Source organism: Sycon ciliatum, chromosome 4, assembly GCF_964019385.1.
Source record: "Sycon ciliatum chromosome 4, ocSycCili1.1, whole genome shotgun sequence".
NCBI lineage: Eukaryota > Metazoa > Porifera > Calcarea > Leucosolenida > Sycettidae > Sycon > Sycon ciliatum.
Window position 1 is genome coordinate 5,821,293 of NC_088646.1, and position 17,116 is coordinate 5,838,408.

The 17,116-nt window shown below is 50.2% G+C and overlaps 2 protein-coding genes across 2 annotated transcripts; one reads left to right on the plus strand and one right to left on the minus strand.

The window, feature by feature from the left end:
• Positions 1 to 2,940: 2,940 nt before the first annotated feature.
• LOC135813381 (multiple epidermal growth factor-like domains protein 11) lies at positions 2,941 to 12,419 on the minus strand. Its single transcript, XM_065326480.1, has 12 exons — positions 12,382 to 12,419; positions 11,963 to 12,103; positions 11,206 to 11,334; positions 10,713 to 10,844; positions 10,084 to 10,199; positions 9,469 to 9,735; positions 8,624 to 8,919; positions 7,968 to 8,070; positions 6,690 to 6,839; positions 6,226 to 6,369; positions 5,211 to 5,357; positions 2,941 to 4,221 (listed from the first exon to the last, which is right to left on the minus strand). The coding sequence occupies exons 1-12, from the start codon at positions 12,417 to 12,419 to the stop codon at positions 3,638 to 3,640; spliced, it is 2,247 nt and encodes a 748-aa protein (XP_065182552.1). The 3' UTR covers positions 2,941 to 3,637.
• Positions 12,420 to 12,771: 352 nt separating this feature from the next.
• LOC135813382 (myb-like protein AA) lies at positions 12,772 to 13,682 on the plus strand. Its single transcript, XM_065326481.1, has 2 exons — positions 12,772 to 13,385; positions 13,589 to 13,682. Exons 1-2 carry the CDS (start codon positions 12,772 to 12,774, stop codon positions 13,680 to 13,682), a joined length of 708 nt encoding a protein of 235 aa, XP_065182553.1.
• The last annotated feature ends 3,434 nt before the right edge of the window (positions 13,683 to 17,116 follow it).

Here is a 17,116-nt window from a genome sequence, read left to right on the forward strand (position 1 = left end):
TTTCGCACGAATCTTACAAGAGAAGGTCATGAGTAATATAACATGATTGCAAACCCGAAGAACACGCCAATGCTTCATAAACAACATACAGGCTGTTGGCTAGGCCATTTTTTAAGGGACCAAAAAATGACATTGAAATTACGGTCTGCAGACCCTGGTTAGAACTTTGTCATTTGAACGAAGATGATGTGGGCTTCTATCTCAGGCCCCTCAAGAGTGAATACGGGTGCTGGTGCGTTTCTTTGCCATGTAATACGTCTCCCACTGGTGACAACAGACAATGCATTGGTTTTGTTTTGTTCCAAACCGAGGAGGCCACCACGACCCCATCAAGAACCGGACACCGATGAACGCTTCTGGAAGTGTTTCTACATCGGTAGAGAGTCAAAGGAAAGCATCGATGTCTACATACTATCTTGCCCAAAAATTTGGCGAATTTTTCTTTGCCACTTGCCTGATTTTTACGAATATTTGACAGCTCCCACAAGAACACTCCCAGCGACGTCGAGACAATGAGTAACGACCACTACAACTGACATCCATAAGGTCAAAGGCCCAATCAAGGTGTCCGGAAAGCAAAACTTCCGCAAACAAGCACTGATGGAGAGAAAATTGCACACGACTCGAGACATCTAACATTTTCTTGACAATTTTTCGACGAAGATTTGAATATACTCAGCTCGGAAAAGTGGCTAATCTGCATAAAAAAGTACAACTTTTAGACGACTTTTTCGGTCTTGGCGCATGGACTGTATTATAATTATACTTATGCGTGCAATGCTGCAATGACAGATGACCTGTATACTGTATTACATGACACTCACATGCTCATGAGTCATGCAACGGCATACATGTACTTGTACCGGTACCAGGTCCAGTACCGGTATGCAGTCCACGTTGTACAGTGTGTAGCCAAGGGAGTCGTACAAACACACAACTCCGGGACCCTGGTTGTAGTAACTTGTACTTGGAGCCCGCAACCATAAACCGATTCGGCGGTTAGCAGAGCCCCCGTCGGCCATCGGACCTGTACTCTTGCATAGCCCCGATGGCACACATAACTTACATGATTGCATGTACTCTTCACTTGCATAAGCGGTCTTCGCCGTGCAGGGTTTTAGCCAGCGTGGATTTGCAGCTCGGGCAAACGCAAGAGTCCATAATCCCCCATTATACCGTGAACTCTTGCGAGCCTTCGAGATAAAACTTCGGAGTTTTTCATTCGCGTTACACCAGTATCTATAGGAGGTTTCGCTTGTGCCAACGACTCGCGTAGATCTGACGAGACGGCTGCCTGGCTGTCCATTGATTCAGTCCTGTCCACTGACTGGTCCAGGATGCCGGACCCCACTGACGGGGAACTTCGGAGGGGTGGGCCTGGTGAAAGACGGGGAAGAGAAGGAGAGGAGCTAGGAGGCCCTTGAAGGCGATGATAACGATGAGGAGGCGGACGGCGATGTCGAGACTGAGGGTAAGGAGAAGGAGGAGAAAGGAGAGGAGGAGGAGGAGGAGGAGGAGGAGGAGGAGGAGGAGACTAACTAACTAAACCACACCGGTAGTCATGCACTAAGTTACAGTTCAGAATCACACACCCGGCTCACAAAGGAAAGGGCAATGAACCGTAACAAGAACATATACGGGCCAGGTACTGAAATCAGAATTGGGGTTGCACAATGTAACAAAAAGAGTTTATCATGTAGGTGGCAGCGCGGACAGGGTTTCTCCAACCTTTAAAGGGGAAGTTAAGGCAAAAATTAAAATTTCACCAGTTGTAGTCTTCGGGGTGCTGAGTCGAATGGTCGTGGTCCGAGGAAGCTGAGACGCTCCCTTCCTACTTGAATCCCAATCGAACTCGCGCACTTCCACCGAAACTGGGTGACTGCGCCCTACTAGATGGGGATTTGTATGCAAAATGTCACTAAAAGCGCCATTTCGTTCTTATAAAAGCACGGATGACCGCGATTGGCCCATATGTTGTAGTCTTTTGGACGCTGAGTCGACTGGTTTTGGCCCGAAAAGGCTGCGATGCGGCGTTCCTCCTTTATTCCCAATCGAACATGGTTGAAGAAGCGGTCACGTGCTCCTGCGTACACCAGTCACCTGGTCACCGTGCCTGCAGGGTACAACTTACTAGCCTGTTTGACCTTTTTTGGGTGCAGTCCTGTCACTCGAGTTGAACTCGAGTTGAACCTTGGTGTGAAAGTTGTCACCTGCTGGCGTGGTGACCAGGTGATTTGGGCACCCAGGAGCACGTGACCGCTTCTTCAACCATGTTCGATTGGGAATAAAGGAGGAACGCTGCATCACAGCCTTTTCGGACCAAAACCAGTCGACTCAGCGTCCAAAAGACTACAACATATGGGCCAATCGCGGTCATCCGTGCTTTTATAAGAACGAAATGGCGCTTTTAGTGACATTTTGCATACAAATCCCCATCTAGTAGGGCGCAGTCACCCAGTTTCGGTGGAAGTGCGCGAGTTCGATTGGGATTCAAGTAGGAAGGGAGCGTCTCAGCTTCCTCGGACCAAGACCATTCGACTCAGCACCCCGAAGACTACAACTGATGAAATTTTAATTTTTGCCTTAACTTCCCCTTTAAGTGACGGGTCGTATACGACCTTGCACGCAGCACTACATGCACCGGTGCAAGGAAAGAAAAGAAAGACTCAGTTATCTCTGAACGTGGGCCACAGCTTTTTCCAGAGTTTACCGCTTATGGACGCTAAGCATTATATACAGAGGAACCGCTTGTAATTCAGTGTGGGTGCCATGTATACAGAGTGAGTGGCTAGTGCATCTCTGGTGCGTACTGTGCCACGACTTCGCCAACGCATCTCAACTGATGACGTAATCGCATAACCTCTACTATACTTTCAATATGCGGCGACTGCGAGTAGATGCACCGGTCAGTCTTAGTCACAGCCTGGTCATTTGCTAATACATAGCACATACGGGTATGCCGTGTACATGTAATTGTTTATGAACTGGCATGCATGTAGTATAGAGATTAGATATACAGATTGAAACCATTTTACAACTGTGGCTTGCAAGCAGCTCACTGCATCAATGCAGATCATGCTCAATATAAATAATTCAAAGTATAATTTTTCGGAAGTATAATCTACATGTACCACCTACGTGCACTAAGTTACCTGGATCTGAGAACAATGCGAGTGCCTCCCAAAGAAGAATGGCTGCTGCCAAGTACTGCATTGCATGTCGCAAATCGCAAGCGTAAGAGATCAGTGCATGGAGTGCGCAGCGGGAGATATCATTGTTGGGGGCTGGCAGCTGCACGGCACCACTGTATGTCCAGGGGCAGTGCTCAGCGGGCACGCACGACTGATACGTTGAATGACTTATATGTAGCGATTACCAAGGGCCCAGAGTCTAGCTTGGTTGCGAATATCAACGATACGTGTATAGAGTGATTTCCGAGTAAATAAAACAGCCTGATAGTCGTAAAGGCAGCTAACCTGGCATGGTGAAGCGTGTATGTAGCATGTGGGCGACGCTGAGAACTGGAGCCATGCCGCTGGATAGTCACAATGGTGTCTCCATGGTACTGGCCATTCAGTTCCGACAGGCCAGTATTCTGGTATTTTGACTGTGCTGACTAAGAAAATGTCTGACTACTTCACAGGTTGGTGGCCAAGTTGAACTTGGCTGGGCTGACATACTCATCGGGAATCTCCTCTCGCAAGCGTTCAGAATTGTCATGAGCCTCCAGGATTTGCTGCTTGGCCACCACGGCTGGATCCAGAGTGCCATAGCCTGCAGGTGTATGGCGCCCGCTCGTGTCCGGTGGGCTAGGCATCAGGTTGCGTTGGGTGGTTGCCGCAGCAGCAGTGCTCCCGCCTTGCATGTCCACATATGGACTGTTGAGACCAATTAGGTCGGCCTGATCCAGCTTGGTGTTGTTGGTAGGCGGGATAGTGGAGTACGGTGACTCCTGGGCAGTGTCACGTCTCGTCGTGTTGTTGTGGATCGCGTAGGGCTCTTCCGTTTCCGCGTGGATCACCTGGTTATTGGAGAAGTACTGGATCTGTGAGCCGTCAGTCTGCAGTTTTGCCTTGCGCTTGCGATAGCGATACACCAGCAGGGCAACGAAGACGAGAAGCAGAATGGCAAGTAGCGCAACTGTTATCCCTACACCCGTCGCTACTGAGCCAGAGGAGCTGGCACGCTTCAGAGTGGGGTCGGCAGATGAATTGCCAGTATCTGCCAACACATGAAAGAACCAAAGCAAAGAACAGTACGTAGTCAGTAGCTGATCCAGGATTGACCGAATAGGCGGGGGGGGGGGGGGGGGAGAGGGGGGGGGGGGCATAAATATAATGACATGATGGTCCCAAAAGGATGCACCCACACCAAGTTCAATAATGCCAATAAGCTATGTCATTGCTGTAACGGGCAGGTGTACATCATACTGCATGGAGTAAGATTTACCGTGCGCTACGACTATGCAGTCACTGGGATGTATCGTCCTGTACCATCACTACTCCCCTGGCAAACCACGGTCCAAATTTCAAGGGTAAGAACTCGGAGCCCTCTCTGAATCCATCCTACACTGGCGATCAGTCAAGGCACATCCAGGTGTGATGATGTTTCGTATCCAACCAGCATGGTCAGCATTGAATGTCCCTGGAACTGATCCAGGCCGGGACGGGGGCGAGTTCTCTATAATGCACAAAAACTGCTTCGAAGTGGCATTGCTCCTCTCCCCTGCTATCAGTGCCGAAGTCAGAATTGGGACACCCTAGTACATGGTGCCCGTGTGCTCTCTGCGTGGGCCCACGCCTTTGGTGCTAGGTCTTACACATACAAAATACTCTCATGTATCCGCACTTCATGTACCCGCACTTCAGTTGTCCAAATTTGCAACGAGCACATAGTAGTTTATCGCATTGAATGCAGCATTTAGGGCATTTGCCACACTGAACGTTTCTAGAGTGTTGCCGATATACATGTAGTAATTCATGGATTTCACTTATGCAGCTGTACACCCGGTTTCAGGTATACGAGCTTCTTTTGTAGACCCTTGGGTAAAGGAGGGGGACAGGCGAGGGACTGCATTGCCTAGGTCAATTTGGCAATGTGGAAGCCACCGAGTCTACCGCGGGGGTTTGGTCAGGTCCACCCCTGGCTCTCGCTTTGTGCCTTGCTTTCTTCCTAACTTCAGTCTGCCATGATTCCACATATGAACTAACCTTTCACAGTACACAGGTGTCCGGAGAAGCCTTCCACACAATAGCAGTGACCACTGGTGGGATCACAGTCCGATGACATTGTGTTCTCTCTGCCATCACAGTCACACTTCTGTGAACATTTCTCGCCGAACGTTCCTGGCAGGCATGCTACATGTGTGAGAGAAGCACAGCAATGCAGAACAACTCATGATACTTGCAACACTCTCTTGAATCATTGCAGATCGATATCAGGATAAAAATGTAAGTGCAGAAAATACAGGATGATTTCTGGGGGAACATTTTGAACAAGGTACAACTCAACACCACTGTTTGCGGAATCCCAGTGTTCACATGGTGTAACCATATCCACAGGGAACTTGAAGAGCTACACTCACCCATAGACACAGGCCACGGCAATACCCGACGCGGGTATCCCTTGCCTTGCCGAAGCAGCATTGTCCACATGCAAGTTCTCATCAAATTGCTCTCACAGGCGTACTCTAGCAGCTGGGAATTTTATATTAGGACGGGGAATAAAGCGGGATTCACAGAAGCTTTTTTGCGATGCGACACGCGATGCGACAGGCGCGAAACCGGGAAAACCCCAAATCGCAGCCATGTCGCACCCCACGCAACTGCCGCAACTGGGCCATCGCAGAAGTTGAGCTTGGCTCAACTTTTGCGATGCGATGCGATGCGACAAGCGATTTGGCGTACGATTTTGACCTTTTCTACAGCAAAGTTGTACAAAGGTGCAAGAGTTGCCTATAAATTTGTACAGGTTGTACCAAACCGCGCGAATATCATGGTGACGTACCCAAATCAGCAAGACTTTGCAAAAATTTGTCGCATCGCTGACTTCTTCTGTGAATGGTATTTCGCGAGTTCGCATCGCACGCGTCCGTCGCAGATTGCGTCGCATCGCGTGTCGCATCGCAAAAAAGCTTCTGTGAATCCCGCTTTACACACACCCACCTTTTGACCTTTGACCTTTGACCTTTTGACACACACACACACTGTTGCATTATTATGTTACCTTGTCGGCAGAGATGGACAGGAGACATTCCGTCAATGCAGTTACACTGTCCTGTCACATGATTACACGAACCACTGTTGAATGCTGGATCACAGTCAGGACACTTGCCAAGACAGCCATCACCATAGTAACCGCTAGGACACTCTGAGAATCCAAAGGACAGCAAATACAGAGATACACGGATCATAGTGGCCGGCAAGCTGACTCATTACAACTAGGGATGCAACAAACAAATGCATTACTCGAACATGTTTGATCCAACAATATTTCCAGATAAATTGAAGAGGGTATTTCAAATTCAACAGTTTCTCGGCAACAGTCCTTTTTAATTTTTAGCATATCATAGTACTCAAGTATTTATTTTATTTTATAGTACGCAATATCCATGGTACAACTGTAAAACAGAAGTTCACAGCACATGCACTCATCATGTAGTCATGCTAGCTTCACTGAATGATACGTACTTGATTGACATGTATCGCCGATGTAACCAGGTGTGCACAGGCATTGTCCAGTCTCGTGGTGACATGTTCCGTTGTTGTCACATGCACAGCTGCTTGCACAGCCCGGTGGAGACCAGCTGCCATCCTCGCATGGACTATTACAATGGACTCCTGTGACAGGAAACAACAGTTGTGTGATAATTATTATCGTTTTATGTGATATAGAAGATTCTTGACAAGGAAATGGAATGGAAATCAGCGCTGTGCACACTACACTGTCTTGCGACAGGTGCACTGCTGAGTGTTTGCACGGGGCTTGCATAGGATTGACAACAGTAACTATGTCTACAGACACTATGTATTTTGTCAGAACATCTTGCCGCATACTTGCATACTCATATCTCTCTTATCTGGATCTCGATGTCACGGGCACCTCGGCCTATCGGGCAACCTGTCGGTGAGTTGCAGTGGAAAATTTACTACTCCTTTGCCATTTCTGTGGAGATAGTGATTCCATATGCCAGACCTCTCGCCTTTTCCATTGAAACATACGCGATTCGGAGTTACAGACTTTTCAAAGTTACGGGCAGTGCCCGGTCCCGCGCTGCCTGGATAAGCAAGATACGAGTCTATTATAGTCTTGGCGCTAGTGTGCTTTTCTGATGCTATCCTATGCAGCAAACTATAGATCAAGTACCAAGCTCAGCCAACCAAGGGTTTCCTATGTGACTACAGCCATGTGCAACGCAACTGAGAACCGTTCCGAGACTCGTACATTCATGCATACATCATTGACATGCAGAGACAATTGAGATCAGAGTTACTTCAACAGGTGTCAGTTCGGACAACACTTTAAAAGTGGCTTTTGCCATGCAACTGTCGCCTGTACTAGAACCACTAAGTAGCAGGTGGTGTGTGATGGGAGCAGGAACGTCGGAAGGAATTTTAGTGTGGTACAGTCAGCAATTTAAAGTGCAATTTACTCGTGTGGGAGGGGTGGCATAGCCGAAAATTTTGGAAATTTAGATCCCAGATCAGTGTATTTTATTGATTCACGGGGTACCTGGGGCAAAAAGTGGTACGGTCAATACCGTAGTGACCTGGGGAGCCATGGAAAAGGTCAAGCTTGCTGCCTGTGATATGATGCAAGTTTTTCAGTGGATACAAATAGGTGACTATAATTATTATGGGTTTATGGCTAGCAGCTGGTCATGTTGGCAATGACATACACATGGTAAACGTTTTGGAGCTCTATGCCACGTGGCCTAATGCCGAACGCAGACTCTTACTTCAAAGTACCTTTGAGATTGGTCTTCTCCGGACATGTGCATTCACCGTTGGACGCATCACAGTCACTTCCCTTCTGACACTGGCATGTGTGTTGGCAGTCAATACCCCATGTCTACAAGAACCAAAATAATACAATGCATGGACACAAATAAAATAAAAAAGTTGAATGCAATTCATTTTGTCTAGTCATTGGAATTTTCGCGCAGATAACAAATCATTGCAAGCCAAATGGGTTACACGTGGAGTACTAAGTCTTATAGAGCGTCACGGTATAGGTTGGACTGTTGAACGCTGGGCCCCGTACCACAGCCGTGCTCTGAGAAAACGGGAAATAAATTGCCAGCACCCTGCACCATTACACAGCCCAGTGTCCATACTGCAGGAGCTACAGTGCGACCAGTGATAGCTAGTCATGTGATTGCTGGTCATGTGCTTGAATTCCATTGAGCTCAGCATGACAGGGGTCTTCAATAAAGTAACCGAGAAATGCACAAGTCACTGATGCGGGCACACAACTATAGCGTATCAAAGACTACTGTCACTCCCTGGACACCGGATGGAGTCAAGGATGCGGTGGGGGGAGATACAAAACAAGGCATTTGAATAGTGACACTTTTGTATAGCACCACCGTGCACAGTGGGGTCAATCAATCAATACAGCGTACCATTTGGGAACAGGTAGTATTGCAGAACGTTCCAGTGACACCAGGTATCCAGCACTTGCATTCTCCGGTCGATCGGTCACACGTTGACTTGCTGAGGTCGCATTTGCACTTCTGGGCACAGTTACGACCGAACGTGCCGCTAGCGCACTGCCACTGGCAACGTGCTCCATACCAGCCGCTAGGGCACTGGCATGCACCGGTAGTGGCGCTGCATGTGGCTTCGTTGAGGCATGTGCATGTGTTAATGCAGTCTTGTCCAAAGCGACCACTCTCACACGGCTCAGAGCAATTCTTGCCTGCACAGTGCATGCCAGGGAAAGGCAGATTGCATTATTCCTGAAGCTATGCAAAAGACATTACTTTAGTAGCGTCTGGCGCTAGCCAGGGTCCACAGCACTTCATTTTGTGTGTTTGTGTGCCGTGCATGTTCACATGTCACGTGACGTGCCAAGGCGGGCGTGCTATCAGTCCCGTACATATCGCGTACCGAACGTCAAACTAAAGGACAGCTGGCCAGCGTTCATCATGCACATCACATCACATGACATGTGTGCCGCTGTCACTACCACACATATTCATTAAACTACTAGTACATAATTCTGCTGCACTCTCTTTCATTTCCCCCTTCCTTTAGCAACCTCAGGACATCCATACATGTACATATGGTTGCCTCGACAAAGAGACACCAGTCACCTGACTATGATGTATACCGTGATCCATTGTTTGAATTTGAATTTGAATTTGAAATTTGAATATTACAGGGCAAAATCCTGGTCCCCACTATAAATGAACCAGACACCATGCACTCTGTGGTCCCATAACTCCTAGCGAGCAACGCTATGTACCTGTCCATCCTGGCTGGCAAGTACACGCGCCGTCAGTGTGTCTACACGTGGCATTATTCCGGCACTGGCACTGCTCCCCGCACCCCTCGCCATGGAGACCCGAAACGCACGTGTGGTCACACGTCCTGCCCTCGAACCCGGGCGTGCACCGACACTCGCCGGTGAGGTGGTGGCAGGTGGCGTTGTTGGAGCAGCGGCACGTCTGCTTGCACAGCGCCCCGTACGTACCCACCGGGCACTGTTGCTCGCACGTGTTGCCAAAGTAACCTGCACGACAGGAAAACAATGAGTCAATGCACACCAGTAATGCCTGTGATGTAATTTTCCAGGGTCCAGACCACAAACCACAGGCCACAGAGCACAGAGATAGAATTTCCATCGATGGCAATCTCTTGCATGCTCATTTTATACAGCGCTTGCTCATTCAATCACCAGGTGGACACATGCGTGTACGTACATGCACTATTATTCTGTACCATTGGCATCTAATATACATGTATTTAAAGGCATGAGTCTCCACGAATAGTGCCATGAGATGCACCTTCACAACACAGTCACAGGGCAGGTCTCAGGATGCATGTGCACTACATCGGTCTTTGCATGTACAAAACTGACCTGGTTTGCATTCACACGACCCGTCGACGGTGTCGCAACTGGCAACGGATGTGTTACAGTTGCACTGCGTGTTGCACATTACACCAAACGAACCGTTTGCACACGTACTGTCGCATCTGTACGAGCGGTAAAGAACAGAGTCCACATGATGGCTCAGCCAACATGCCAAAGGGGTGTCGGACACGCTGCGGTCAATGCGGTCACTGCGGTATCCCACAGGCTGGCCGGAACCGGTCCGGTTGGTCAGGTCCCCACCGGACCAACTTGTTGCCCACCAACACATTTTTACTGCTCAGGAGGTCACGTGTGCTTGCCATATCATACACAGATAATGAATTTAAGAAAGACTATGGTGTGATCTGGCCGATCAAAATTGCTTCCGGCGGTCCTGGTATCGACTGCACCACTCTCTGCCCTATCTACCACAGGCACTGATTTGGGCTTTAGATTTTGAAACTTTTTAGCCAAGCCACTCCAACTCCATGAGCAAATTGTACTTATGGCTGACCATACCATCCTAAAATACCTTCGGAAGGCTTCCGACACCGGTCCCTGTGCTAAGACCAAATCATGAATGCCAATGACACGGTGATATTCAGACACACCTGAAGTGTTTGGCATGCACATACCTCTGTCCTTGGTACCCTGCACGGCATGTGCACTCTCCGGTCACATGGTTGCACACGTCCATCTTGCTTTCACATGTACAGTTTGATGCACATCCAGCTCCGTAGAATCCATCTGTACACTCTTCCGCACATCTGCGCACAACATCATTTCAGGAATAAACAGGACAGGACTATTGGTGCTTGGAAGGTTGTAGCAGGTACAGCCAATTTTTAGAGATGTGATTTGAAATGGAAGCTCTTCTTTGCGGATGAGCCTCATGTTCTCCACTGACCTGGCGGAGGAGATTCAAAGCTCGAGATCAGAACAACAAGAACGTACATGTCTGGGCGTGCTTCCCTATGCAATTTGTACAATGGGGAATACTGATGTTGTGGTCTGAAAATGGCTATGTGTGATTGAAAACTGGCACCTTTTGTTTATACATGGATGTGCATCAGTGCATAGTCAACTTGAAACCAGTGCAATGAATGCTGATATACTGTATGTAGTTACCTGTCACCTCGGTACCCTGGAGGACATGTGCAATTTCCTGTGGCCGCATCACAGGTGCCGTTGTGAAGGCAATTGCAGGACAGCAAGCAGTAGGCACCATATGTGCCACCCGTGCAGGCTTGGTCACATCTGAAATATACACACAGCGTCACAAGCACCCATCAAAGCAATATGGCATACCATATTATCTCTAATATAAGCACAGTCTCCAATAATAGCACGTCTCCAATAATAGAACACCTTGGGGCGGCATTCAAAAAATAAAGTGCTCAGTCTCCATTATAAGCACACTGTGTAAATTCATTATCTGTACCGGCGAAAAACCCCTGAAATGTGTGTGTCTGACATATAAATTTGGCATGGCAACATGCCTCTGAAATGAGGTTGAAATAATAATGGAACAGTCTCCAATAAAGGAACGTCTCCATTAATAGCACGGGGCGGAGGTACATTGAAAAAATAAAGGACCGTGCTTATATTAGAGATAATACGGTATTGTGTAGATCACACTAGACCAAAGCTTGGTAAGCAATGGTTGCTAAGCATATCTACACAGCTGACAGCTAGTGCCGGGCCACAAGGCAGTGCTCCCTAATACTGTGTGCTCCATGCATTACAGAATGCCACGCATGATGCATCCACATACACACACACACACACACACACACACACACACACACACACACACACACACACACACACACACACACACACGTCTTTTGTGCATCATACGTCTGGAATTATACTGCCGTCTTACGTTGGTCCAGTGAATCCATCGTTGCACGAGCAGACGCCGGTATCTGGATCGCAAGTGCCGTTCTCGCACACACACTGACCTGCTGTAAGCTTGCATGTACTGCCCTTGGGCACCACAGCCGGCGAGCAGCTCTGCTCACACCTGCATGCATGCAGTACCAGCAAACACAGTATTGTGAAGAACAACCACAAGTCAGTATGACTACATGAGATCATGGTGAACACTGACAGCAATCAGTTGTAACAGAGTGTTGGCAACTCATGTCAAAAGGGTACTTGCTGAATACACAGCACAGAGTTATTTATGTACAGATTTGCAAGTGTGCTGGGTATACATAGACCATTTTTGTGAGGGTCCAGGAGGCTTCATGTGACCGATGAGGTAAGACTACATCCTAGAATATCCATACCGGCACATACTGGCAAAGGAGTGGTCCTTGGAGATATTCAATGGCCATTTTGGCAAACCTGCACAACAGCCATGCCTCCTCAATTTCCAGGTTATGCCTGCACTGTATGGTCATGTGACCACTGCATGGTCATGTGACACTCGTGGCAAAGGTGATGCCAGCCTCTGCTTCATCATATTCACAAATTCAATATGATCTGTCAGTGATCATTCTATATCTACATGCACTGACTGTGGACAGTTGTGACTTTTTCAGCTCCGTAGTGTTTGACAGCCCAGCCGGCAACAGGCCGGTCTGGAAGTAGGACAGTAGTATTAGTGGCAGTGTAGGGTAGCATAGGGTCGTAGGGTAGCGTAGTGTAGGGGTGTAAGCAGTCAAAATCAGGGAGAACTTCTTCGCCATGGGCGAGCTCGCAGGAGAGCCTGCGATGAAACTGCTCTGCTCCCTCCCGGGCATAGAGCAGACTCTGCTCAGCGTGCTGCAGACCCTGACGTCTCATATCAGCGAGTCGAGGGATCGTGAGGGTCGTCTCCATCAGCGTGTGGACGATCTCTCCACACAGCTCCTAGCCCTACGCGAGGAATTTTGTTCACTGCAGAAATCCGCCATTGTTGTTCCCGACAAGGCCCCTGCACGATCTACTCAGCACCAAATCCAAGGCGACAAATCTCGTACCCGTACGAAACCTCGTAACCGTCCTCCCCAGCAGGGCCAGCCTGACCCAGCTGCAGCAGCAAACCAGCTCGACCCAGCCGATGCAGATGCTGGACAACAGTCAGGGCAGATCGACGTGGCCTCTGGCTCTGCACAGCACGAAACCCGTACCCGTACGGACGACCCCGGCTTTGTCGATCCTGAGCCTGTGCAATCAGACTGCGAGAAGAGCCAACCTATCATGGCCGTCATCAAGGATGACAGTTGGAAATTAGTTGCGGCGGGCCCGCCAAGAAAGAAGCGATCTGTGTTCTTTGTGGGCAACTTGAGCCACGACTGCACAGTGGACAGTCTCACTGAGTTTGTACACCGTAGGTCGGAAAGCGTAGGGACGCCTGTCAAAGCCCACCAATGCAGCCTACATACAGCCGGAAACGGGCAAGTGTCAGCCAGGATATCGGTTGATGCCACCTCCAAGCTGACAGTGACGTCCGCCAATTTCTGGCCAAGGCCACTCTACTGCAGGCCGTGGAGATTCCACACCTCCACAAATGCGAATGCAGCCAACAGCACCAGCACCAGCAAGAGCAGCCGCCACAACAAGAACAACAACAGCACCAGCAGCAGCACCAGCAGTCGCCGCAGCAGCACCAGTAGTCACCGCAGCAGCACCAGCAGTCGCCGCAGCAGCAGTAGCACCAGTAGTCACCGCAGCAGCACCAGCAGTCGCCGCAGCAGCAGTAGCGACAGTAGCACCAACCAGCTGGAAGCACAGCAGCATGATCAAGAGCAACAGCAACTTGGGATTGCCGCCACGATAAATGACTTCCTGAGCGCGAGTCGTGGCCTGTCCGCTGCCGCTGCCGGCACACCTGTAACCACGCCACACAGCCACAAACGTTCTTCTGCCGAGCGGTCACCTGATTCGCTGTCGCACGATGCGAAGCGTTCTGCCCAGCCTGGTGCGCAGCCACCCCGGCAGGATAACCAATCCTCACAATGATGGCTCCAACACGTGCACGGCAACCACCTAGAATGCTCCGCCTCATGCTGACAAATGCTTTCGGTATCTTGTCAAAACTTGGGGAGTTCCAAGCTTCTCTCAATGCCCACCACCCTGACATTGTCATCGTCACGGAGACAAAAGTCACGGAGGACAAGGCCACGCCTGCTGACCTCACATTCCCTGGATACTTCCCACCAGTTCGAAGGGACCGTACGGCCCAGGGGGGCGGTGTTGCTATCTGGATTCGGGCCGACCTGGCTTTCACAGAACTAGAATGTATTGATACTGGTGGAAATGAAATCCTGTGGGTTCGCCTCAAGACAGCAGCTGGCCCATCCATTGGAGTATGTGCTGTGTATCGCTCAGGTTCATCCGCTGATGGAGACATCTCTGCCCTAAACAGCATCACCTCTGGCATAGATGATGCTAGGCAATGCTGCCAGAATATCATCGTTGCAGGTGACCTAAATGTTCACAACCGGGAATGGCTAGGCAGCAGTAGAACTTCCCCTGCTGGTGAAGCTGCTGAAGATCTGTGTTACCACCATTGCCTCGATCAGCATGTCCATGAGCCAACACGTGGCAATAATATCCTCGACCTCATAATGTCAGATATCCCTGGAAGCGTCATCTCAACTCTCCATCCACCTCTAGGGAAATCTGACCACGCAATTGTGATAACTGACTTTGAAGTTGCCCCCTCCTGTGACCGTCCCAGTAAGCGAACCGTGTGGCGCTACCAGCATGCTGACTGGCCTCGGCTACGGGCTTTCTTTCGGTCCACAAACTGGGTGTTGACTGATGACAACAGCATTGACGTATCTTGTGTGAAACTCACACAGAAGATCAAAGAGGGCATGCAGATGTTCATTCCATCCAAAACCCTGAAGCTACGCCAGGGAGACCCAGCCTGGTGGTCACCTGAGTGCCAGGAAGCTGTTGACAGGAAGCAACGGGCCTGGCGACGTCACCGATCTTCGCCCAACAATGCACACCTGCGGCTGGCCTACTCTATGGCAACAGGTGAAGCAACAAACTGTCTGCACAGAGCCAAGCAAGCGCACACTACCAGTATCCGCCGAAAGATAAGAGAAGGTGCCCTTTCCAGCCGACAATGGTGGACAACCGTCAAGCGAGCAGGTGGGCAAGGACACCGCTCTGCAGACATACCTGTTCTGCGTGCGTCGAACGGAACTGAGCACACCACCTGCAGCGAAAAGGCCGAAGCATTCGGGCAGTATTTCTCCGCAAAGTGCAGTCTTGGTGACAACGACTTGCAAGCCAACAGCCTCCCTCCAGTCCGCCCCCGATCTCAAGCTCAACTCCGCAATGTCCACTTTCGGCCAAGCACGGTTGAGCGGAAGCTGAGGCAACTCCACCCCGCCAAAGCCACGGGTCCAGACGGCATCCCCGGGCGTGTACTCCGGCAATGCAGCAAAGAGCTGGCTGCACCCGTGTCGCGGCTCTTTTCGCAGGCCTTCCACCAAGGTCGGCAACCTACAATGTGGAAGACGGCAATGGTTGTGCCGGTGCACAAGAAAAAATCCAAGTCTGATGTTAAGAACTACCGCCCGATCTCCCTCCTCTCTATTCTGTCGAAAGTCATGGAGGCCATTATTAACCACTCAATCCGACAGTTCCTGGAGGCACACAACATCTTATCGAAAAGTCAGTATGGCTTCCGCAGCCAACTCGGCACCCAGGACATACTCACGCTACTCAACTACCAATGGAGTCGCGTTGCAGCCAGAGGTGGTGTGGTTCGAGTCATTGCAGTTGATGTGGCTGGCGCATTCGACCGCGTCTCTCATGTAGGCGTTTTGCACAAGGCACAATGCTATGGTGTAACTGGTCCACTTCTCGCTTGGCTGAGGGATTACCTGACTGATCGTCACTTGAGGGTTGCAGTTGGAGGTGAACTTTCCAGTCCGTACCCGACCAAAGCTGGCGTGCCGCAGGGCAGTATCCTTGGTCCCACCCTGTTCATCCTCTACACCAATGATGGCGAGGACCACCTCCCACCAGGTATGGAGCTAGCAGCCTACGCTGACGACACCACTCTCTTCCACTGCCTCACATCAAGAGCTGACATTGACTGTGGCTCCGAGCTCCTCCAGCAGGGCATTGATGCGTTTTCCCGTTGGGGACATAAGTGGAGGATCAAATTTGAGCCCTCCAAGACGCAGGCTATGTCTATAGGCCACCATCGCCAGCCCTGGGAGCTCCCTCGAGCAACATTTGACGGCACACCGGTCAGTGAAGAGAGTCGGCTGAAACTCCTGGGAGTCACCTTTGACGACACCCTGAGCTACTCCTTCCACCTCCGCTCCCTAGCTTCCCGTGCTAACCAGCGGATTGGCTTCCTGAAGCGAGCGTCTCCCATTCTGGACGCCGAGAGCCGCCAACGCGTCTACAACGGCTTTGTGCGACCCACACTCGAGTATTGCCCCTTAGTGTGGATGGGCTCACCCTCGTCCCATCTTAAGAAGCTGGACCAGATCCAGCGAAGGGCCCTCCACATCATCGGAGCAGGTACCTGGCTCCCTAGCCTGGCACTCCGTCGCCTGGTAGCTGCACTTGCCTATACCTACAAGCTCTGCTATCTAGATGCGTCCAGCCCTCTGAAGCAGATGCTGCCTAAACCAGCCACTCACCGTGCCCCCGAGACAAGACCTACCCGTCAGTCTCTCCAGCTGCAGGATTCCCATCCATACCAGATGACAACTGGCCTGCCTGCCAATACCCGGAATAGCTGTCTCCAAGGATTCCCTGCTTGCACCGTTGCAACATGGAATGCCCTGCCACCAGACCTGTTCCACCACCCACCCGCCCAGCCCCACATGCAAAGCTTTAAGAAAAAGGTGTACCGTCACCTTCTTGCTCAGGACTGGCTCTCTGCTACTGATGCACTTTGAATCTGCTCGCCAACGCTTTCCCTGTTCTTATGAGTGTTCAGCTGCTTACCTTATAACCCTGCTGCCATCATCACCAATATTCTGATTCTCATGCACATATCCCAGAACCTGCTATCCTTCGCAGCCCCCATCACCAAGAGCACTGTGCTCTTCTATCTCCCAGCTCTCTC